This window comes from Oscarella lobularis, chromosome 7 (genome assembly GCF_947507565.1).
Source record: "Oscarella lobularis chromosome 7, ooOscLobu1.1, whole genome shotgun sequence".
NCBI classification, from domain to species: domain Eukaryota; kingdom Metazoa; phylum Porifera; class Homoscleromorpha; order Homosclerophorida; family Oscarellidae; genus Oscarella; species Oscarella lobularis.
This window is the reverse complement of record NC_089181.1, coordinates 317,501-339,795: the sequence shown is the minus strand read 5'-3', so window position 1 is coordinate 339,795 and position 22,295 is coordinate 317,501. Positions and strand designations below refer to the sequence as shown.

The following is a 22,295-nucleotide window of genomic DNA, read 5'->3' as shown; positions in this document are numbered from 1 at the left end:
CTCCTCCAATCAGCTCCCTCTCCCTCTCTGCGAAATGTCGGCCGCGGTGGAATCGTCGTACCGCTTGCTTCCAGCGTCCTTGGAGACGCTCATGCTTCCAGTTATCGTCCTCTCACTGACGTGCATTTACCTGAGCAGAAAACTCGGCCTGATGGACAAACGCCAACCGGTAAATCGCTCAAGCGCGAATATCTCGAACGTGACAGCTTCGCAGAACGCTCCACCCACCGTGCCGTCGCCAATTCCATTTATTGGAAATGCACTAGCATTTGGCAGAAGCCCAATACAGTTTCTACTGGAAGCCGAACGCAAGGTCCCTCCCCCTCCCTCAACAAGAAGCGAAAATCGAAACGATGTATTTTAGTACGGTTCAATTTTCACCTTCACTATCTTTGGCCAAAAATTGACGTACTTGGTCGGTTCGAAGGCGAGCAGTCACTTCTTCAACGCCAAAAACGACGATTTGAACGCGGAAGAAGTGTACGGTCCAATCATGACGCCCGTCTTTGGCGAAGGCGTCTGCTACGACGTGCCACACGCGGTCGGTGCACTCACGACGTCAAAAAAAATAATAAAAAATCATTTTGGCGTTTAGATTTTTCTCGAACAGAAAAAGATGCTGAAGACCGGATTGACCATTGCCAAGTTCCGAAAGTACGTGCCCGTCATCGAAGAAGAAACGGAAATGTATTTCGAAAAGCATTGGGGCGAAAGCGGGCAAAAAGGTGACAAGAAGAACCAATAAAAAATAGTTAATTAATTTTTATTTATAGATCTCTTTGCTGCACTTTCCGAAGTGATTATCATGACGGCAAGCAAATGTCTCCAAGGTGCCTACAAATAAGCTTCTCTGTAAGGATTTTTAAAAGTTTCTGTCTTGTAGGTTCGGAGATTCGTAGTATGATGTACGAAGGTGTTGCGGATTTGTACCACGATTTGGACGCTGGGCTTACTCCGGCTGCTTGGTTGCTTCCTGGCTGGCTTCCTCTTCCAAGTTTTAGGTGAAGCAGATGTCTAGTTTGATATGTTGCAACGACGTTCTTTTTTTTCTTTAGGAAAAGGGATCGAGCTCATGCCAAGCTGAAAGAAATTTTCCGCTCGGTTAATATGCCAATATTCTAAGTGTTTAGACTCAAAAGGTTTTTTGTTGTTGTTGCACAGGTGATAGCTAAGCGTAGAGAAAGGCTTGAAAATGAAAAAGAACTCGATGACGACATTCTGACGTATCTGATGACAACGCAGTACAGGTTATTATTTTTTCTGAATTTTTCTCTATATACGATTAATTCCTTTATTGAAGAGACGGCCGTTGTGTGACGGATAATGAAATCGCCGGTCTTCTCATTGGCTTGCTGATGGCTGGCCAGCACACGTCATCTACGACGAGCTCTTGGCTTGGTTTCTACATTGCACAAGACAAGGAATATCAGGTGAGGGAATTTATTAACTATTCTCATTTATTTATTCGGTTCTCAATGTGAAGGACAAGTGCTTTGCTGAGCAATTAGATATCGGTGGTCCCCGAATGCGTCCACTTGAATATGATCAGGTTTCGTCATTTCCTTGCCCTACCAGTTGCCACGCGATTCGTCTTTTCATTTCAGCTCAAAGATATGACCTGGTTGGAAGTGTGCCTCAAAGAAACTCTCCGTCTTCGTCCACCCTTGATGACGCTTATGAGATTGGCCAAGACACCTCTAGTGAGACTTTAGATACAGTGTTTTTTTTTTCTACGGGCAATCTATTTTCAGGCCGTTGATGACTACGTCATTCCTGCCGGTCATCAGGTATGCGTCTCGCCGCCAACCAATCATCAGCTTGAAAGCGAATGGTCAGACAGTCAGTTATTTAATCCGAAAAGGTGCCAAACGAAAAAACTATCTCTACATCAACTTCGATTTTTCGAATGTATCTAGATTTTTATCTGATGAGAAAAAACCGAGCGGGGAAGACAAGTTCTCTTACGTTCCCTTCGGCGCCGGTCGTCATCGTTGCATAGGGGAATTCTTCGCCTACGTTCAGATCAAGACGATATGGTCGGTGCTCTTGCGTAAGTACGAATTCGAGCTAGTGAACGGGCATTTTCCGGAGATCGATTTCGAAACGATGATTCACACGCCGAAAAATCCGTTCGTGCGCTACAAAACGCGAGGCGACGTCGCGAACGTGGACTAGGGCATTTGTGCGAAAATGTTTAATAATATTTTTCGTGTTTGCGCGAAGATCACGTGTATATATCGCCGATTCACGTGAATATGATGAGATCGTCGCTTCTCGTTCTATTCGCAGCTACGACGGTCGTCTCCGGCCTCGGGGAGCCGTCCTTTCCTCTTAATGAGACCGTAGAGGCGGCATTTAAGGCTCTTCACAATGCACCGGCTCCCGAACCCACGGGCTTCAACTCGACTACGTACTTGGAGACGATCAAGGGCATAGTTGACTTCTTTAGGCAACATCAGGCGACAGATGGCAGTATCATCGATCCATACGAAAATAAAGAAATTCAGTAAATCGTAATTAATATATTGAAATATTTACGTTTTCATTTTTTTAAGGTATTCGACGCCTTGCTTTGCCAATGCGGCAGCTACTCTCATTTCGACGGGCTACGTCACCGGGGATGCGGATCTCGTCGATCGAGCGTCTCGCGCTCTGACGCGATCTCTGACCGAACTTGCAACTGCCAATTGCGCCCAGGGTCATTGCAATTTCTTTACGATGCCGGCCCTCTTTGCCTATACGCACTTGAAAGATCGCGTGGAAAAGGAGTTGGTGGAGAAGTGGGATGGTCTCCTGTCTGAAATCGATCCGAAAAAGGCGTATAGATCTCCGCCAAACAACTGGGCGACTGTTGCTTTGACAGGCGAAGCAAGTCAAGGGGTGTGAAGAGAAGTTTCTTATTTTTGTTTCTTTTCTTCTAGTACATGCGTTTCAAAATGGGATTTACAAACAGCACTGAGTGGCTTGAACTTGAGCTCGAGAGTCAAATGACGCATTTTACGGCAAACGGTTTTAATTAAAAAATAGCGCTATTATAGTAAAAGCAATCTGTCTTTGTCATAAAGGTCAGTATCAGGATCATAGTGGCTATGGTTCTCTCAATCCAATGCCGTACGATCACTTTCCACGGAAGTATTTGGCCGTGATGATGGAAATGGGATACAATCTGAGCTATTCGGATATACTTCCAGTAATTTCACAAATGCGTTTGTGTCGGTTATTGTTTTGACGAGAAGTTGAATGTAACAGATATATCTGAATCGGAGTGCGTGGGTTTCTCTTCTGATGCTGTCACCGTGGGGCGAACTCCCAACGGGGTGCATAAGAATAGAATTCTCTTAGTTTGGGAATTGAACGAAGGACTCTGTATAGGGGTCGCAGTTCTCAGCATCAGTGGAATGAAGCCGTGCAGACAGTAACCTACGAAATATTTGCAAGCAAAGCAGCGAAAGAAGGTAGGGACGAAGAAAAAAAAAGACGTTTTCACATCTTTACTCTTTTCTAGGAGACATGGTCAGTGCCGGCGCCTTCAAACGAGCCGCTCACCTTGCCTTGGGTTCAGTGAGACGATGGAGGTGGGGGTCGCAAGATTTCTTAGCCCTACGTCTATGTAATAATATTAATTTTATGATAGGATGCCTAGTGGAGCTTTGTATATTGTGAAAAATAGGTTCGATCCTAAGTTGAGACATGGATACGAGGTGCGGTAAAAGACGATCTAGATTGCGCAGGATTTAATGTAGGATCGTCTCAGGGTTATTCGTTTTTTTCCAATTATAATTTACTTCCGGCGAGCATGCTGGCCACAGCGCTCGTCTATTGTAACGACAGCATTGCCGAAGGTCCTACACCCGCCGAAGTTGGAGGATTTGTTTTCGAAGTATTTATACAAATGAAATAAGTTATTACGCGAAAAACTTTCTCGTGCGTAGATTCCTGATTTCCACAAAATCTTTGCCAACGTCGGCGGCATGTATCTCGAATATGAGACTGAGGCCGATCCTCATTACGACAGCACGGTAAGCTCTTCTCTCACTGGAAAAAAATACGGAGAGTCATTTTAAACTAATAGGGCCTAACTCGTATTCATACTCCCAACGTTCAAACGCTTATCATGCCCAGTGCGGGAAGTGCTGAAAACGCGGGCCCTCTTTCTATATCTCCCACCTGGTACAACGACACGAAGAAGACTTGGACTTCTCTCTCTCAAGTGGGATATCTCCAAGGCATCAGATACTCCTTGACGGTATTTAGAATCAGCAAATGAACAGTTAACATATTTATTATTTTTTTGGTAGTCGGTATCGGCGAGCCAGTCGAAAGCGTCGTTTTCAATTACTTGGATGCTTGGTAATAAATCGGAGTTTCACTACTCCGAGCTTCGCGAAGACGTTACCGTGACGCCTGAGAAAATCGTGGTACGTAGATCTAGAATTTAATTAAGATCCTTTTGTTCTTTTCTCTAGACTACCTTGGTTGCAGGCGATCGTTTCATTCCGTACTTTGGCTATCAGTTTCCAGCGTTTTCGTTCGATGGTACAGATAGTGTGCGACGCTTATTTCTCGTCCGCCGGCATCCTCTTTCTTCACAGGTCAAACAAATTCGTCTATGAAAACAGACGGCGCTTCGATTCGTGTCAGTTGGCCTACAGGCTCTATACAAGTGGTGAGTGACTCGTTTCAATATCCGTTATAAAAGAACGCGTCTTCTAGTTCAATATTACGGACAGCTCTTCTGGAATAAAAACGCGTCCGTTGTGTAGCCTCGTTTCACAGGAAATTGTACGTTAAGTTAGAGGCCTAGCTGAACTTCGATCGAACAGCTTTGGTGTTATTTTTTTGTGTGTAGGAAAGTCGCAACGGATATTTGACCCCAATTCGTTGCTACATCGGCTTTTACGACGAGTTCGATACTGAGGAGGAAAAAGTGGGCGAACCTGCCTTCATCAGATACGCCACTTGCCCCCAGTCGTCTGGGAAAACGTTCAAGTCGTGCACTCCGTTTTGAATTAGCGACAACATTCTGCACGTGATTTGCACGTCGTCGCCACCCACATCGAACGCTTCCCACTTGTACCAGGGGTATACCTGCCTGTACCAAGCACCGAGCGAACTGTATCACGTGAAAAGTGGGTAGATTTAGACGCTCTCGTCCAATACGAGCTCATTCGAGATCTCTTTGAGCCTGCTATCATGAGGTCGATATCTTTGGTAAGGCGACTTTCTGTTTTCACTTCGTACCTAATTATTATGCTTAGTTCGTTTTGGCAATCGCTGTTGCAGCTTGCTCCGCAGCGTTGCCGACAAGTTCGTTTTTTCTTTTTAGCAAATTGAGTCGGAGCTGCCAGATTTAAGTCCGCGTGCGTTCTCTTCAGGTTCATCGAAATGCCCGCCATTTCAATGTCATCTTTCGTGTAAGAACGGATACGTTAGAGACGACAATGATTGCAGGAAATGCCAGTGCTTGCGTAAGTGATACTGTTTTATAAATTAACTTTATTTGACGCACTGCGCAGACGTCAGACCAACAGGCGGACCGCTTTCAGGTCGACCTCATTCCGGCCGCCCACATTCCGGCCGTCCACATTCCGGCCGTCCACATTCCGGCCGTCCACATTCCGGCCATCCACATCTACCTACAGGCCAGCCGCTTTCAGGTCGACCTCATTCCGGCCGCCCGCATCCACATACAGGCGGGCCACTTTCAGGCCGACCTCACTCAGGCCGCCCACACCCACATACAGGCCGGCCACATTCCGGCCGGCCACTTTCTGGTGCTCCTGAAGGAACTTGTTCACCTAGAAAATGCGTCCAACAATGTCCTAACGGATACGTCTATGGCCCGAAAGGTTGCCAAACGTGCCGCTGCAAACGTAAGTAATGTCGCCGATACGTACTTCTAAATTGCAAAAAAATTAATTTAACTATAGCCAAACCTACAGCCACGCCGTCGCGTTTGCCCAGCGTGACTTGTTCTCCTGTGCTTTGTCTCATTCACTGTCCATTTGGATTTGAAAAAGACGCGAATGGTTGCAACCGTTGCAAGTGCAGAAGTAAGAAATCTTAGCAGGAAAGGAGTGCCGCCGTAACGTCGATCTATTCTGAAGCTAAACCAACGACCGCACCAACAGGCATCATGATGACGCCCAGTTCGGGCTGTGCGCGCAAGCATTGCCTCAGACAATGTCAACACGGTTACGTCATGGACGCAAATGGCTGCAAAACGTGTCAGTGTAAAAGTAAGTGATAAACGGGGAAGGAACGCTTGGGATATTTCTAACGTGGGGTTTAGCCAAGCCAACAGGCAGGCCGACGCAAGGAGTGACTTGTGCGATTCCAAATTGCCTCCGTAAGTGCCCGAACGGTTACATCGTGGGTCCAAAAGGTTGCCAAACGTGCAAGTGCAAACGTAAGTGATTCTGCTACCAAAATTGGGATTTTTACGGCTCGTTCTGTTGACCAGCCAAACCAACGACTATGCCGCCGCAGTCGAGTTCGCCCACCAAAGTGACTTGTGCACCTGTGCGTTGCCGCATTCGCTGTCAATATGGATACGTCAAAAATGCATATGGTTGCGAAATCTGCCAGTGCAAACGTAAGTAAACGGATGCTGGTGCAGAAAGTGTGATTTTTACAGCTTCTTTTTGACCACAGCCAAACCAACAACTATGCCGCCGCCCCAGACAAGTTCGCCTACCAAAGTAACTTGTGCACCTGTACGTTGCCGCATTCGCTGTCCATATGGATACGTCAAAAATGCACAGGGTTGCGAAATCTGCCAGTGCAAACGTACGTGGCGATACGACTTCATTAAATTAATTGAGAGCAATCTGATTATTTTATTTTAGCTAAGTCAACAGCTATGCCACCAACAAGTTCGTCACAGCCTCGTTGCGTGGTGAGATATTTCGTACAGATGCGTGTGTTGTTTTTTATACACAGATTGTTCTTAGTTACCCTGTCCTCTGGGTTTGACGTGTAAAATCGTTAATGGAAAACAGCAGTGTGTTAATCCTTGCGCAGTGAGAAACGCTTACGCGTCAAGAAAGCTTCTGTATAATTGACTGGCTTTGCATGTAGACCGTTCGCTGTCCCGGCGTTTGTTCGGTTGTCAAGGGCAAAGCCTTCTGCGGTAAATAATCGAGAAGAGTAAATGCCGACCGTTTCTCATAGTGTCCTTAGGATGTAACTTTGGCGGATATCAGGTCAAGTATGGATCCGTCTTCCGCGGTAACGACACCTGCACAAGATGGTAAACACGCAGCCCAATGTAGGACGATGATGAATGATGAAGCGGTTTTTTTCCTGTTGCACAGTTCCTGCAACCGAACTAGCTCCCTCCAGTGCTCTGTGCTAAACAAGCTGTGTCGTTCGACTGGCTTTTGCAATCCAAATGCACCGTGCACTAAAATGTGCAAGGGAGGCTACGTTATGAAGGGTAACTGCGCTCTGTGTCAGTGCAAATGTAAGTGGAGTGATGCCGGTACGAAAACTATGATTTTTACGGCTCGTTCTTTTGCTTAGCTAAATCGACGGCCATGCCACCAACAAGTTCGTCACAGCCTCGTTGCGTGGTGAGATATTTCATATAGATGCGCGTGTGTTTCCTATACACGGAAACTGTTCTTAGTTACCCTGTCCTCTGGGTTTGACGTGTAAGATCGTCAGTGGAAAACCCCAGTGCGTCAATCCTTGCTCAGTGAGATACGCTCACACGTCAAGAAAAACTTCTTTTAGTTGACTGGCTTTGCATGTAGACGGTTCGCTGCCCCGGTGTTTGTTCGGTTGTCAAGGGCAAAGCCTTCTGCGGTAAATAATCGAGAGGAATATATGCAGGTCGTTTCTCATAGCCTCCTTAGGATGTAACTTTGGCGGATATCAGGTCAAGTACGGATCCGTCTTTCGCGGTAACGACACCTGCACAAGATGGTAAACACGCATCCCAACGTAGGATGATGATGACTGATAAAGCGGTTTTTTTTCTGTTACACAGTTTCTGCAACCGAACTAGCTCCCTCAAGTGCTCTGTGCTAAACAAGCTGTGTCGTTCGACTGGCTTTTGCAATCCAAATGCACCGTGCACTGAACTGTGCAAGGGAGGCTACGTTATGAAGGGTAACTGCGCCTTGTGCCAGTGCCGCGGAGGTGCGAAACTTTAAGTAGACACACAGAATCGAGGAATTGATTTCTTTTCTCCAGGAAAACCGACGTCGTCGCCGCCGCCGGAGCCGACTGGCTGTCCGTCTATTGGCTGCAAAAACTTGTGTCCGGGGGGAAGAGCAGTTGATGCGAAGGGTTGTCCGACGTGCAAATGCCTTCCTGTTCCGACTGGCTGTCCGTCTATTGACTGCAACAACGCATGTCCGGGGGGAAGAGTAGTTAATGCGAAGGGTTGTCAGACGTGCCAATGCCTTCCTGGTCGGTGATATACGCACGCGCCTAATTCTTCTTTGTATCTTTCTGTCTGTCTTTCTTTCTTTCTTTCTTTCAAGGCAAATGCGACGCGTCGAAGTTGATGGCTTGTTTTGCTTCATCTGGGCGACCGGTCTCTCCATGCGCTGTCATGAGACAAGCGGCTAACTGCTTCAAGAACGCCGGACCGACTAGTTCACTTGTCGGATGCACTAAAGCCATGAATGCATCCATCAGCAAAAGGTATAGCCAGCTGAGGATGAACCTGACAAAATCTTGTCAAAGTGAGTTTGCTCTTTGGAAATGGTACACTTGTCGTCACTTCTTTTCGTTTTCAGGCAAAAAGCAGTGCATTTATGGCGGACAGAGTCAAATGAACGGCACCCAGTTTCCCTCTCGAGACGGCTGCAACACTTGGTGAGCGCGTTCCACGTGTAATTGTTGGACTCGTTGTCAACCTTGTTCGTTCGCTTCAGCTTTTGCCTCAACGGTGACGTTTCTTGCACCGAAAAGGCTTGCGGTGAGAATTGACGAATAGTTGCCAGTGCCCAAGCGAAGTTGATTTTTAGTAACCCCGACCTCCTGCGTTTATGATGGGAAAAGTTATTCGGTTGGAGATAGTTTTAAGGCATTGGATGGCTGCAACGAATGGTTCGTTCGTCGGTATTTCCCTATGTTTATCGACCTGTGTTGTACGCAGTTCGTGCTCTGAAGATGGTGAAACAAGTTGTGATATGAATCCGTGCTGTAAGAATTGCCCGTTTTCGTGCAAACCTAGCTTATTACGTTTTTCTTTTTTTCTGTGACGTTGCACAGCTACCACAAAGTAAGACTGGAAAGATTTTTGTTTTTTTTCCTAATCAAGTTGCACAGATACGTCAAGTCTACTATAACCTTTGACGCCGATTACAACAAACTCATTTCCGATGAAAGTGCAATAGAAGATTTCAAAATGTATAGAGGAATATCAGGTTGTATGCTTAGTGATAAATTTTGGTTTGCAGGAATTTCGCCGTTTCACTTGCTAAGGCGCTAGGAATTTCTCCCAGTCAAATCTACGTCTTTTCTGTGCGTACAGTTGCACTCAATTGCGAATCAGAAAGCTTATCTATAACTCCGCAGATTTCCAGTGGGAGCATTGTAGTGGATTCAGCAATCCAGAGCTCGAACCTCTCAGCAATTGAAGATCAACTCGACACTGTCGTAAGACGGATGAGCATTTGATGCGCGTTCGCTTTTTGCACGACGATTTGCTGTTGCAGATTGGCAGCAATCAGTTCACAATCACGTTCAAAAATCAGCACTTGACGGCAAGCAATCTTCACTATTCGTATTCAAAACAAGTCGGATCATTGCCAACGGACAATAACAACAACAACAACGACGGCAGTGGAACCAGCACGGCGTTGATCGTTGGCGTGTCTGTTGCCGGAGCAGTGGCCGTCGTTCTACTGATCGTTATCGTCGTTTTGGTGAGTTCGCTTAATTATTGAAAGTGACTCGTTAATAACACGTGTCCCCTTAGGTTGTGAATAGGAGGTCAAAATCGGTATGATATTTACATTTTCCATGTGGGTGAAAAAAATGATCTCTCTGTGCAGAAGAGCTCCGTATCCTACACCAATGGGATCTATTCCTCGAACGACGATGATAAAGCGGTCACACTGTCTGATCCCCTCTATGACAATCCTCCCGAATAGAACGCGTTAAAGAGCACGCACGCACGTAACGAAAATGTCTTCATGTCGCTGAATTTGTTTTTTTGCGTGTTTATTATGTATCTTGTGAGTAAGACCACACGCCCTGCAACAGTCATTTCGCATAAAAAGCAAAGCAGCAAGGCCACTAAGAATTAATAATCAAAGGAAAAAAGGGGAAAAAACAAGAGAGAGAGAGAGAGTCATCATCTTCATCTTCACAACTGACGTCATCGACATTTCTTCACTAATTCGACCCGGTGACTTGACGTCGAAGCATTGCATAGATCCTATCTTTGATCCAAGGCTTTCCATAGGGAGCATACGTCTGAGTCGGCCTTTGAAATCTGTGAAGCACTTAAATTAAAATTATATATAAGGACTATTGTTACGGCACTCCAAATATTCTCGGAGACTGCCGTAACAATAATCCCTTTTTCTCTTTTTCGCGTACACGAGAACGCTGAGGTCGTTGAAACCGTCGATGAATTCGAATAGCTGGCTAATGTCGTACGTTATCTGTTTGCTCGACGGATTCAGCTTCTTGAGCTGCTCTTCGAAGAGTTTGCAGACACCTGAGGCGGAAAGGCAAAAGCGCGTGTTTTCCACGCAAAAACGGGATGGAAATGGTCGGCTTGCCTTCCAAACACTCGATTACGGTTTCGTAGTCGGCGTACGAACGCGATTCGATTCGCGTCGTCGCTTGCATTAGGAGAATCGTGTGCGACTAGGAAATTGCGAGGGGTCCCCACTTGGCAGGTATGAATCGTCTGTCTACATTTGCCTCACCATTTGCCGTGCGCGGGTTTGAAGACAGGACCTTGCTCAGATGTTGAGAAAACGCCAAAAACGCTGAAACTGGAGTTCTCGTCTTTGAGCTCCCGGATTAGGTGCATTCGTCGTCATGGACGCATCCAATCCTACACTTTCTACAGGCTCCGGAAGTTGAGTTTGCTGCAAACAGGAGACTTGGCTGCTACGGCGCGTACGGCTACTCGAATCATGGTGTTTTTAGTAAGTTTTCTCGTGGACCTTTACTGCGCATGTGCAACGTCTTGTCGCACGTTTCAAAATGCAGAAGTCGCCGTCGAATGACTTCGATTCGTCGGACGAGGAAGACGGCGTGGCCGATCAAGACAAACTCGACATAACCTGGTACCTAGGCCCGACCACCGATACTGATACCGATTTTTCGCCTCACGCCGCTCTCTTCTCTTTTTCGAGGATCCCGTTGCCCGATCGAGACGGGGAAGCGCTCGGATTAAGTGCACTGCCTGGTATGCGAACATAGTTGTGCTTGATCGTTTCTATCGTTTTTTTTTGAAGGGTGTCGGTTTCGCGATGTTCGCAGGAGTCTGAAATTCGATCTAGGTAAATATGTATTCGTTTAATTATATCCTTTTTATTATTTAATTAAGATACTATTGTTGCTGCTGGAATCAGAGAAGTCGTTGTTTTGTGCACGGATTACGAATTAGCGAAGTAGAATTTAATTCATTAATTAAATATTTTAAGGTTTTGAATTTCGCTCGTATTAGATACAAAGTTTCGACTTTGATTTACGAATACGCAAGTGCTGGACTAGAAGTTCATCACAGTCCGATAGAGGATGGTGGTGTGCCATCACAAAGTCAATTAGCCGAAATATGTGAACACTTGCACAAGTCAAAGCAGCCCATATTAATACAGTAAGAAAAAGATAAGTGCTAAGTCTCATTTTTAGATGATATCTTATTTATAGTTGCTATGGTGGATTAGGAAGATCCTGCCTCGGTAGAAATAAATATATAAAGGAGGGGATAAGATGATTATTTTTTTCTTTAGTGGTGGCTCTTTTTATGATGTTGCTCAATGAGAAACTGTCGCCTGATTGCGCTATTGAGATGATGAGAAGTCTCCGCGGACCGCGTGCAATTCAGACAGTCAAAGTAAACTTTATATATATTAATTGATTAATTATTGGATTTCTGACTGTAGCAATACAATATGATTCACGGTTTTCGCGATCTGGACGTCTTTTCTGATTGGTCGTCATCTCCAATGAAATCCGCATAGGAAAACATTCACTTTTTCTCAAGTACGACTCATTTGTGTTACCTAGAATTTAGGCTAGATCTAGCAAAAGGCTTTCGAGCCAGTCAATATTCAGTCGTACGCGAGCTCTTTCTCTAAAAAATCCTCTCTCATAAGATCAATGTTCATGCTGGTGATAAATCGAAATTATCATGGGAAAAACAATGCCTAGAATCAACGCAGTCAAATCTTCCTTTGAAAGTCGATCGGACGTCTGTGACGTCGTCTCTGTCGTCGTCGTCGCCGCCTCGATTCCGGAAGCCGCCGCCGCATTGGGAGACTCGTGCCCGTGCCGTTCAGTCAATTCCTTCAGAACGTGAACTGTGGCGACGTAGAGAAACGTTCCCGCGGAGAAAAGCAAAGCGATTCCGGTTCCGTTGATGCTCGACAAGAGTTGCTTGTGTCTCTATGAGGGCACTCACAGAAAAAAAAAACCCAAAAGAAAAGGAGCATACTCGACTCAAGCCCGCATACGTGACGAGGGCCATAACGGGAGCCGCAAGAGAAAAGATCAAAAGATGACGACGAATTTTGTTTCTTTGATAGCCCTAGAGACGACAAAGACGTCGATTGGTCGAGAAGACGCGCACTTTCCACGGAACCTCGTGCAGAAGAAAGGAAGCCAATCCAAACGCCGCAGGAGCCTAGAGAAGAAGAATCAAAAATCAAAAATCAACAGGTCATGTTTCCCTGGCGACCTTGTGAAGCATTATGGCTATGAAGACAAGCATTGCCACTTCGCTATTGGAACTGTTCGCAGCGGCACCCATCGCTATTCCATCAGCTAAAAGAAGAAAGGTAAGCAATTGACGGGTTTACCGCGAGAATTCGCATACCAGCTGCGTGCACAACGAGTCCTATCGTAGCAGTGACACCTCGTTTTGATGATCCATCTAAGGACTCTATATCAAAATAACTATGTGGGGATATTTGAAAGGACTCGCCGGATGTTCCGCCGTGAGCGTGGCTTCCTCCCAGTTGATCGATCAGTAGCATGAAGACAAAGCCCGTGCAAAGGGCTATGCCTATGTAAGAGTGCAATTCCGCGTGGTGATGATCGTTCTCTTCTGATAATTTCTTCTGCATGTCCGCGATTTTGTAGATATCGGGTTTGGCGGCGATGTTCGTCTCTTGGACTTGATCGTTCTCGCTGAGTCGGTTTTCGTGTGAGTGTTCGTCTAAAGAGAGATACTGTATCTCGAAATGATCTCTTAGACGTTCGTTTCTCTACCGCCGTGATCGGTGTAGAGTGCGTGAACGCCTTCCGGTATGATAACGGCGAGCGCTGTTCCGATGAGGAGTCCGGCTCCTAAGGACGTGATCAGTCGCAATCGTTTCTGGAAGAGTGAGGTAGAGTCTCGAGTCGCGTTTCTTTTCGCCTTTCTTGTTGTACCTCTGAAAGAGTCAGTACGAGAGGTACCGATCCGGCTACGTAGCTGCCGACTAGCATTGCCAACGACAGCAGCGTTAGCGAAATGAAGTCGTCCATGTTTAGTGTGATGCTAGCGCGCTTTAGTTGACGTCACGCATGGTAAACAAGAAATGCGAAGAATCGCTGCGGCAGCGATTGATCTTATTACGTTGCTGAGCGCGTACTAACAAAATGAGAGCGATGAAAAGCCTAACTTGGGTAAGTAGATGAGAAAACACGTGGCGCCGGCGCCCGACCGTCTCGGACTTTGATATCAATCGTATTTCGAGAATGCACCGATTTTGCTAAAATGAAGAAGTATAGAAGGCTACTCGTCATCTTCATATTGATTTGGTTCATGGCCATGCTCTACTACGGCATGACAATATCGAAAGAAGAACGAGCAAAGAAAGTGAGCAACGCAACAAAAGCTCGACAATCCCTCTCCCTAAACCCCGCAAAAAAGACGCGCACAGGCGCTCTCTAAGACTCCAACGCGAAGGGGGCCCCCCTCCTCGCCGAGGCGCCGTTCAGTCGCCTCCGTTGTCCCGGAACTAAAGACTAATCGACGTTGACGCGTTTTTCTTCGCCCAGTACGATCACTCGCAGCAGCACGAGGTCGTGCGAGCGCCGAACGGCGCGACGGAGGTCGTGCCGCCCGCCGACCAGCGCACGCTCAAGGGTTTCGACGAGAAATCGTACATCGACGCGACGCGCGCCCAAGACGATCCGTACGGTCGCAACGCCTTCAATCAAGTCGAGAGCGACAAGCTGTCGAGCGATCGCGACGTTCCCGACACGCGGCATCCGCTGTAAGAAGAGAAAAAAAATCGCCGAATTTTTTATAATTTTTCGTGGGGTCCCCCAGATGCAAATCTAAGGCCTATCCGCCGAATTTGCCGTCTACGAGCGTTATCATTTGTTTTCACAATGAAGCTCGATCGACCCTATTGAGAACGGTTGTTAGGTGAGACTTCTGTTTGTTTTTTGAGTTGTTTTCTCAATCCTTTATAAAAAAATATGCAGTGTCCTTAATCGAAGTCCACCTCATTTGATTCACGAGATTATACTTGTGGACGATTTTAGCGATAACCGTAAGTGGATACATTTATTTATTTATTTATTTATTTATTACTTAACTATTTTGTAGCTGACGATGGTCGGCTTCTGACTAATGTACCTAAAGTACATGTGCTGAGAAACGACAGGCGAGAAGGTCTTAGAGATCTCTTCTGTCACATTGGGGGAGGAAATAGGAGGTTTGTTATTGCTAGGTTTGGTCAGGTCTCGGGTGAAAGGAGCCGACTATGCTACAGGAAAAGTTTTGACGTTTTTGGATAGTCACTGCGAGGCAAATGAGAAATGGATTGAGCCCTTATTAGCGAGAGTGAAGGAGGTAAAAGAAATATTATAAATACATATAATAATAATATAAAGACCACTTGATCTAGAATCCTAAATCTGTGGTTAGTCCTATTATTGACGTCATCAGCATGGACAATTTCCAGTACATAGGCGCATCTGCCGATTTGAAAGGAGGTTTGAATAAAGAGCCCAGACAATTTTCTTTTGGACTAGAGTAGCAATGTTGTTTCAGGATTTGATTGGAGTCTTCACTTCAAGTGGGACACGTTTTCGACTCGTTTTAAGGCCAGCAGAACTGATCCCTTAGCACCTATACCGTAAACTTAAGGCACTAGTGTAAATCATATAAATATTTTCATATTAGGTCACCAATGATTGCTGGTGGGCTTTTCTCTATTGACAAAGAATGGTGGGAAACGTCTGGAAAATATGATCTGAATATGGATATTTGGGGTGGAGAAAATTTCGGTGAGTCGGACCAATTTTGAAATTCGTTTTCTTTAAATTTTCTCGCAGAAATTTCTTTTCGCATTTGGATGTGCGGCGGTCGCATGGAGATCATTCCGTGTTCTCGAGTCGGTCACGTGTTTCGAAAGCGTCATCCCTACACGTTTCCAGACGGCAATGCGAATACGTATATCAAGTAAAAGAGATCGTTCTCGTATTCTTCTCCCCCGCCATTTGAGTTTCCATAGAAACACGGGTCGCACGGCTGAAGTTTGGATGGACGAATTTAAGAAGTATTATCACGCGGCGAGGCCGTCGGCAAAGGGAAGAGATCTGGGAGAGTAAGAAGGCTCGTTTCGAAAATACATACTTTTTTTATTTATCCTTTGTCTGTTCCTAGTCTCTCTGAGAGAAGAAAACTGAGGGAGACACTTAAATGCAAATCATTCAGATGGTATCTCGAGACAGTTTACCCGGAGCTACCGTAAGTGTGAAAAATTCTATCATTGATTTTTTTCCTGGATATGCACTGTGCAGGATTCCCGATCGAAAAGATATTGAATTTGGAGAATTGAAGCAGGGTCGTCAGTGCATGGACACATTGGGCCACCAAACAGGGGGCTTTGTCAGCATGTACGAATGCCACGGCGGCGGTGGAAATCAAGTTTGTTTATTTGGGGGGGGCCCCTCTCCTCTTATCATTATATTGGGGTTTGTTTCTTTTCTTAGGAATGGGCGCTGACTAAGAGCAAGGCGATTCGTCATTTGGATTTATGTCTGTCGTTGCATCATTCGACTCCCGGATCCACTGTGACGTTGGAGGGTTGCCCCGCCGACGAGGTTCTTTCGCAATCGTGGGAGCACAGTCGCGATGGACTGCTTCGTCATCGTGGGTCTGGACTCTGTTTGGACACTGAAGGGGCGACGGCTGGGCAAGGTTTGGTAGCTAATACGTGTGATGTGACTAAGTATAGTCAGCGTTGGGAGTTCTCTCTTATGCTCAATGACTAGGTAGTGCAGTTCTGTGTGAACCGTCGTGGCTGTGTACTGTACTTTTTGATTATAAGGGGGGAATGTGCGAATAGATAGAGAGCTACAACAGTATATTCATTGCCATCGTAATTAGTTTAGTTTGGAATCAAAGCTAAAGGTTTTTGGATGATGAGTGAGGTGATGACGTTTTTTGTGTATTCGTACGGGAGCTTGGCCGCGGCGCACGTGCTCCACCGGAGTTTCTTCTTTTTTCTCGTCCTCTGAATCTCGTACGGCTAGAAACTAAGTCTGATCGGTTTGAAGACTCGACGGTTGTTGTGACAGAGGCGCTTGCACACGTGCACATATGCATGCTGCTGTCTGCAGAGTCTGCTTGTTAGGCGCTGAACGAACTTTCTCTGCCGATTATGAGACCAACGTCTCAACAACTTTGTCAACAAGACTCAAAGCGCAAATTCAGTTCTCGTGAGCCGTCGGTCCCTCTGATTCGAGGCGATCGTAGATTGGGCGATAGCGGCGGTTGAACGCGCGCAGACGGTCTCGTGACCTTCGATACGAAAGCGCTGCTATGCACGAACGGCTTCTAACCCCGACTTCCACGACTCTAAATTTAGGCAAAGCGTTTTCAAACAGGGTTAAATGTAATCGCAGAAAGAGCAAAGCGCGTACGAGGCTCCGAAGAGGTGCGATATCGAAACGACGTGCTTCTTCGCTGCGCCCGTCAAGTAGAATAGTCTTTCGTAACTTTACTAGAATTTAGAAATCGCGAAAAATCGAAAACACGACACTGCTTAGAAAGGACAATCCGCGCAGGTTAGCAGCAAGCAGTGCGCGGTAGTATTCTTGGTGTTGCATAGTTGAGGTCCCGGTATGCAGAGAATTTTTGACCGCGTCTGGAGCCTACGTCCAACTTAACAGTGGGCGCGCCAGGCGCTACGGTTTCGCGCCAATCGCGCATGGCAAGTCGCGGTTACCAGCGGACAAGAAAGGAAGGGGCGAAGAGATTTCACGGCAACTGCAATAGATAGGAATTCTTGCTCTCATTTAAGCGTGTCTTCCACGAGCTGTGAAGTGGAGTTTTAGCAAACAAAAAGTGTTGTAGTCTCGCTGCGTCGACGTCTCGTGCGCTCATTTGTGGAGGTGTCCCACGACTAATTGGCGTATGCAAGGTCATAGCGACTAGAGCACATCAAGACGTCTTTGTTGCTTCTGTAAAGTAGAATAGTCGTTCTTAACTTCATTAGAAGGTACATCGAAAAAAACAAGACTTCTTAGAAAGATCAATCTGCGCAGGTTAGCAGCAGGCAGTGCGCGGTAGTATCCTTGGTGTTGCATAGTTGAGGTCCCGGTATGCAGAGAATTTTTTGACCGCGTCTGGAGCCTATGTCCAACTTAACAGTAGGCGCGCCAGGCGCTACGGTTTCACGCCAATCGCGCATGGAAAGTCGCGGTTACCAGCGGACAAGAAAGGAAGGGGCGAAGAGATTTCACGGCAACTGCAATAGATAGGAATTCTTGCTCTCATTTAAGCGTGTCTTCCACGAGCTGTGGAGTAGAGTTTTAGCAAAAAAAAGTTTGGTAGTCTCGCTGGGTCGACGTCTCGTGCGCTCATTTGTGGAGGTGTCCCACGACTAATAGGCGTGTATGCAAGGTCATCGCGACTAGAGCACGTCGAGACGTCTTTGCTGCTTTTGTGAAGTAGAATAGTCGTTCTTAACTTCAATAGAAGGTAGAAGTCGCGAAAAATCAAAAAAAACGAGACTTCTTAGAAAGATCAATCTGCCCAGGTTAGAAGCAGGCAGTGCGCAGTAGTATCCTTGGTGTTGCATAGTTGAAGTCCCGGTATGCAGAGAATTTTTTGACCGCGTCTGGAGCCTATGTCCAACTTAACAGTAGGCGCGCCAGGCGCTACGGTTTCACGCCAATCGCGCATGGAAAGTCGCGGTTACCAGCGGACAAGAAAAGAAGGGGCGAAGAGATTTCACGGCAACTCCAGTAGATAGGAATTCTTGCTCTCATTTAAGCGTGTCTTTCACGAGCTGTGAAGTGGAGTTTTAGGAAACAGAAATTTGGCAGTCTTGCTGTGTCGACGTCTCGTGCGCTCATTTGTGGAGGTGTCCCACGCCCAATAGGCGTGTATGCAAGGTCACCGCGAGTAGTGCACATCGAGACGTCTTAGGATATCGATCGCCTTTGCAAATAGAAGTAGTGAATGACGGACTAGCCATCGACATAGAAACGGTCGACGAAATGTTGTAAAAAGTCGAAAAAACGTTGTAGCTTCGCTGAAATAGCTCGTGGAACGAAATTTTCTGAACAGATCGAAGTCTATTGCATTGACTGACAAGTTCAGTGCATTCGAAGCACAGAAAATGTGGAGGTTTTGACTGCGGAACTAATTAGGGCATTGGCACGCGTTGCCTAATTCCTAGGCGGGGCAGTTGCGAATAATCGCATTAGTGACGTCAATATCGATATCGCTCTATAACACGTGGTCGCGTTTAAATTGTTAGTGGTCAGTGACGTCACCCGGACGTCATCAAAAGGGGAGGAGATTGCGTAGGCGAGCCTAGCAACGGACCGGGTATAAAGACACTTGCTCCTCAATAGTAGGCGTTCCCAAAATTTTTTAAAAAGTAACTATCGAGGTCCGTTTATTCGACGAAAACGGCGGTGTAATTAAGTTAATCGCTTCCGGTTGGTTGCAAAAATTCAATTACAAATTTCGATGTACTGTTGCTATGCAGAAAACGTGTTTTTGAAGATGGCAATCGTATTTTGGAGCGACGGCCTTACACGCCGTACTGTTGAAGTTATTAAGGACAAAACCCCGTTTTTTTGGCATATAGTAAGGGGGTACTACTCTCTGGAAATGGAAATACCGATTAATGATATCCGATTTGACCCGAGTATCGGTACCGATCGCGAGCAGTCTTGATCAGTGGTAATGCTGACGCTGCTCCGAATCCGTACCGATAGACAGTGGAAAGAGTGCAGGCGTCTCAAGCTGTCCGCGTGCAATCGCTACGATTCTCGCGCAGCACGAGAGTCTGTCGATCGAGAGTCGAAGGGGCGCGTGAATACGCGTGGTTGTGTGAAACAATATGAGGCAATCCGACGACACGGCACCACGCGAGTGGAGCGTGTCATCGCGCATCGCAGACGCAGGCCTCGTCGCCGTCGTCTCGATGCAGGATAGTCAGAGAAAAGGCGGCAGAAAGTGTTTGAATCTCGCGTCGTTCGATCGTGGATCTTCGACGATCGAGAGAAAGTGTGTTATGGGTGCGAATGCCTCGCACGACGGGCAGATCTCCGGATCGTCCGTCGAGCGACGGCGCACACTGTGCTTCGGAAAGGCAGTTACCTGGTTGATCCTGCCAGTAGTCATATGCTTGTCTCAAAGATTAAGCCATGCATGTCTAAGTATAAGCGTTCTTATACGGCGAAACTGCGAATGGCTCATTAAATCAGTTTTAGTTTATTTGATGGTCTCTTACCACTTGGATACCCGTGGTAATTCTAGAGCTAATACATGCGTCGATGCCCGACTTTTGCGGAAGGGTTGTATTTATTAGATTCAAAACCAATCGGGATTTCGGTCCCGTTTCGGACGATTCATAGTAACTGTTTGGAGCGCACGGCCTTTGCGCCGGCGCCGGATCATTCAAGATTCTGCCCTATCAACTTTCGATGGTAGGGTATTGGCCTACCATGGTTGCAACGGGTGACGGAGAATTAGGGTTCGATTCCGGAGAGGGAGCCTGAGAAACGGCTACCACATCCAAGGAAGGCAGCAGGCGCGCAAATTACCCAATCCCGACACGGGGAGGTAGTGACAATAAATAACAATACGGGGCTTTTTCAAGTCTCGTAATTGGAATGAGTCCAATTTAAATCCGTTAACGAGGAACAATTGGAGGGCAAGTCTGGTGCCAGCAGCCGCGGTAATTCCAGCTCCAATAGCGTATATTAAAGTTGTTGCAGTTAAAAAGCTCGTAGTTGGATTTCAGGCCGACTCGATCGGTCCGCTTGACGGCGTGTCACTGGTCGAGTCGGTCTTCTTCTCGAGGAGCCGGCGTGCTCTTAATTGCGCGTGCCGGCGACTGGAGACCTTTACTTTGAGTAAATTAGAGTGTTCAAAGCAGGCGGTCAAGCTTGAATAGATTAGCATGGAATAACGGAAGAGGACCTTTCGGTCTTGTTTTGTTGGTTTTGGGGACCGAGGTAATGATTAATAGGGACAGTCGGGGGCATTCGTATTGAATTGTCAGAGGTGAAATTCTTGGATTTATGAAAGACGAACGCGTGCGAAAGCATTTGCCAAGGATGTTTTCATTAATCAGGAACGAAAGTTGGAGGCTCGAAGACGATTAGATACCGTCGTAGTTCCAACCATAAACGATGCCGCCTAGGGATCGGAGGACGTCAATCGTACGACTCCTTCGGCACCTTGTGAGAAATCAAAGGCTTTGGGTTCCGGGGGGAGTATGGTCGCAAGACTGAAACTTAAAGGAATTGACGGAAGGGCACCACCAGGAGTGGAGCCTGCGGCTTAATTTGACTCAACACGAGGAAACTCACCAGGTCCAGACATAGCGAGGATTGACAGATCGAGAGCTCTTTCTTGATTCTATGGGTGGTGGTGCATGGCCGTTCTTAGTTGGTGGAGTGATTTGTCTGCCTAATCGCGATAACGAACGAGACCTTAACCTGCTAACTAGTCACGTTGCGTCTTCGGACGCGACGGTCGACTTCTTAGAGGGACTATCGGCGTCTAGTCGATGGAAGTTTGAGGCAATAACAGGTCTGTGATGCCCTTAGATGTTCTGGGCCGCACGCGCGCTACACTGACAAAGTCAATAAGTCGTCGTCCTGCTCCGATAGGTGCGGGTAATCTCGCAAACTTTGTCGTGCTGGGGATAGACCCTTGTAATTCTTGGTCTCGAACGAGGAATTCCTAGTAAGCGCGAGTCATCAGCTCGCGTTGATTACGTCCCTGCCCTTTGTACACACCGCCCGTCGCTACTACCGATTGGCTGGTCGGATGAGAGCATTGGAACGCGGTCGGGCCGGATCGCTCCGGACCGTTCTGCGCAAAGTTGTTCTAGTCTGTTTAGCTAGAGGAAGTAAAAGTCGTAACAAGGTTTCCGTAGGTGAACCTGCGGAAGGATCATTATCGGATCTGTCGCCTTTTGGCCCCGTGTGAATCGTTTTTACACCGATCGTCGGGGTGCGCTTCGACCTTAAATCGACGCCCGGTAGTCGAGCCCCGCTTTCGGTTACTTTTTTGCGTATTTTTGTTCCGTCAGCAAATTTGCAGGCTTGATTAATTTGAATTATAAAATGAAATAACTTTCAACGGTGGATCTCTAGGCTCGTGCTTCGATGAAGAACGCAGCAAACTGCGATAAGTAGTGCGAATTGCAGAACTCAGCGAATCATCGAATTTTCTAACGCAAATGGCGCTCTCGAGTATTCTCGGGAGCATGTCTGTCTGAGAGTCGTTTTTACGCTCATTCCCCTCTGGTGGGGAGTAACGAGTAACGTCATATTTATGGCGGGCGAATTGAGACGTCTAGAAGCGATCGTTTCTAGTCTCTCGAAAATCAGGGCAAGGCATTGCTTTGCACGGTCGACTACGTCGAGCGGTGTCAATTCCAATGCTTTCCTCTCATAGTGCAAACTATTCATTTATTGACCTCAGATCAGGCAAGAATACCCGCTGAACTTAAGCATATCAATAAGCGGAGGAAAAGAAACCAACAGGGATTCCCTCAGTAACGGCGAGCGAAGAGGGAAGAGCTCAAGCCGAAAATCTCCGGCGGCAACGTCGGCGAATTGTAGTTTGGAGAAGTGTCTTCAACGCGTCTTTTTCGGTCCAAGTTGCTTGGAACGGC

General features: G+C 46.7%; 8 protein-coding genes and 3 non-coding genes across 11 annotated transcripts in view; 9 read left to right on the top strand and 2 right to left on the bottom strand.

Moving 5' to 3' along the window:
* Window positions 1-14: 14 nt before the first annotated feature.
* Window positions 15-2,269, top strand: LOC136188936 (lanosterol 14-alpha demethylase-like). Its single transcript, XM_065976746.1, has 13 exons — window positions 15-169; window positions 215-313; window positions 365-541; window positions 596-725; window positions 774-830; window positions 884-1,001; window positions 1,056-1,101; window positions 1,162-1,247; window positions 1,301-1,430; window positions 1,484-1,549; window positions 1,605-1,700; window positions 1,752-1,861; window positions 1,917-2,269. The coding sequence occupies exons 1-13, from the start codon at window positions 35-37 to the stop codon at window positions 2,173-2,175; spliced, it is 1,509 nt and encodes a 502-aa protein (XP_065832818.1). The 5' UTR covers window positions 15-34; the 3' UTR covers window positions 2,176-2,269.
* On the top strand, window positions 2,256-5,014 carry LOC136188931 (uncharacterized). Its single transcript, XM_065976738.1, has 16 exons — window positions 2,256-2,506; window positions 2,556-2,868; window positions 2,922-3,009; window positions 3,066-3,190; window positions 3,250-3,317; window positions 3,373-3,455; window positions 3,506-3,575; window positions 3,635-3,701; window positions 3,755-3,880; window positions 3,933-4,019; window positions 4,073-4,246; window positions 4,299-4,418; window positions 4,467-4,536; window positions 4,593-4,666; window positions 4,714-4,782; window positions 4,850-5,014. The coding sequence occupies exons 1-16, from the start codon at window positions 2,256-2,258 to the stop codon at window positions 5,006-5,008; spliced, it is 1,944 nt and encodes a 647-aa protein (XP_065832810.1). The 3' UTR covers window positions 5,009-5,014.
* A 114-nt stretch (window positions 5,015-5,128) lies between these two features.
* On the top strand, window positions 5,129-9,242 carry LOC136189017 (kielin/chordin-like protein). The gene is made up of 26 exons (XM_065976860.1): window positions 5,129-5,211; window positions 5,259-5,307; window positions 5,376-5,468; window positions 5,517-5,873; window positions 5,931-6,053; window positions 6,108-6,239; window positions 6,293-6,409; window positions 6,464-6,595; window positions 6,655-6,789; window positions 6,849-6,898; window positions 6,954-7,022; window positions 7,081-7,132; window positions 7,183-7,252; window positions 7,317-7,465; window positions 7,525-7,574; window positions 7,631-7,699; window positions 7,758-7,809; window positions 7,860-7,929; window positions 7,994-8,145; window positions 8,200-8,418; window positions 8,493-8,696; window positions 8,751-8,829; window positions 8,889-8,932; window positions 8,982-9,063; window positions 9,113-9,159; window positions 9,229-9,242. Exons 1-26 carry the CDS (start codon window positions 5,194-5,196, stop codon window positions 9,240-9,242), a joined length of 2,628 nt encoding a protein of 875 aa, XP_065832932.1. The 5' UTR covers window positions 5,129-5,193.
* A 25-nt stretch (window positions 9,243-9,267) lies between these two features.
* On the top strand, window positions 9,268-10,206 carry LOC136188940 (uncharacterized). The gene is made up of 6 exons (XM_065976756.1): window positions 9,268-9,366; window positions 9,417-9,480; window positions 9,535-9,615; window positions 9,675-9,884; window positions 9,938-9,961; window positions 10,014-10,206. Coding segments are annotated over exons 1-6 (480 nt in total). The 5' UTR covers window positions 9,268-9,364; the 3' UTR covers window positions 10,113-10,206.
* LOC136188941 (enhancer of rudimentary homolog) lies at window positions 10,167-11,006 on the bottom strand. Its single transcript, XM_065976757.1, has 4 exons — window positions 10,899-11,006; window positions 10,749-10,836; window positions 10,564-10,684; window positions 10,167-10,456 (listed from the first exon to the last, which is right to left on the bottom strand). Exons 1-4 carry the CDS (start codon window positions 10,899-10,901, stop codon window positions 10,357-10,359), a joined length of 312 nt encoding a protein of 103 aa, XP_065832829.1. The 5' UTR covers window positions 10,902-11,006; the 3' UTR covers window positions 10,167-10,356.
* On the top strand, window positions 10,877-12,357 carry LOC136188942 (cyclin-dependent kinase inhibitor 3-like). The gene is made up of 10 exons (XM_065976758.1): window positions 10,877-10,999; window positions 11,045-11,123; window positions 11,188-11,264; window positions 11,334-11,386; window positions 11,436-11,480; window positions 11,528-11,591; window positions 11,648-11,797; window positions 11,851-11,882; window positions 11,934-12,037; window positions 12,087-12,357. The coding sequence occupies exons 2-10, from the start codon at window positions 11,112-11,114 to the stop codon at window positions 12,162-12,164; spliced, it is 615 nt and encodes a 204-aa protein (XP_065832830.1). The 5' UTR covers window positions 10,877-10,999; window positions 11,045-11,111; the 3' UTR covers window positions 12,165-12,357.
* Window positions 12,039-13,684, bottom strand: LOC136188938 (zinc transporter ZIP9-like). The gene is made up of 8 exons (XM_065976753.1): window positions 13,576-13,684; window positions 13,414-13,519; window positions 13,127-13,360; window positions 13,019-13,075; window positions 12,881-12,966; window positions 12,785-12,826; window positions 12,638-12,730; window positions 12,039-12,588 (listed from the first exon to the last, which is right to left on the bottom strand). Exons 1-8 carry the CDS (start codon window positions 13,669-13,671, stop codon window positions 12,301-12,303), a joined length of 1,002 nt encoding a protein of 333 aa, XP_065832825.1. The 5' UTR covers window positions 13,672-13,684; the 3' UTR covers window positions 12,039-12,300.
* Window positions 13,685-13,745: 61 nt separating this feature from the next.
* On the top strand, window positions 13,746-16,509 carry LOC136188933 (polypeptide N-acetylgalactosaminyltransferase 2-like). The gene is made up of 14 exons (XM_065976741.1): window positions 13,746-14,005; window positions 14,188-14,405; window positions 14,462-14,560; window positions 14,620-14,687; window positions 14,744-14,809; window positions 14,868-14,989; window positions 15,045-15,132; window positions 15,191-15,275; window positions 15,323-15,426; window positions 15,475-15,601; window positions 15,654-15,746; window positions 15,806-15,889; window positions 15,943-16,069; window positions 16,135-16,509. The coding sequence occupies exons 1-14, from the start codon at window positions 13,904-13,906 to the stop codon at window positions 16,414-16,416; spliced, it is 1,665 nt and encodes a 554-aa protein (XP_065832813.1). The 5' UTR covers window positions 13,746-13,903; the 3' UTR covers window positions 16,417-16,509.
* A 3,250-nt stretch (window positions 16,510-19,759) lies between these two features.
* On the top strand, window positions 19,760-21,574 carry LOC136189716 (small subunit ribosomal RNA). The gene has a single exon (XR_010670439.1). It is a non-coding gene; the product is annotated as a small subunit ribosomal RNA (ribosomal RNA).
* Window positions 21,575-21,748: 174 nt separating this feature from the next.
* LOC136189718 (5.8S ribosomal RNA) lies at window positions 21,749-21,902 on the top strand. Its single transcript, XR_010670441.1, has one exon. It is a non-coding gene; the product is annotated as a 5.8S ribosomal RNA (ribosomal RNA).
* Window positions 21,903-22,093: 191 nt separating this feature from the next.
* LOC136189720 (large subunit ribosomal RNA) overlaps window positions 22,094-22,295 on the top strand; it is a 3,644-nt gene continuing 3,442 nt past the window's right edge. Inside the window, exon 1 of the ribosomal RNA XR_010670443.1 lies at window positions 22,094-22,295. This exon is cut by the window's right edge and continues 3,442 nt beyond it. This is a non-coding gene — a ribosomal RNA (large subunit ribosomal RNA).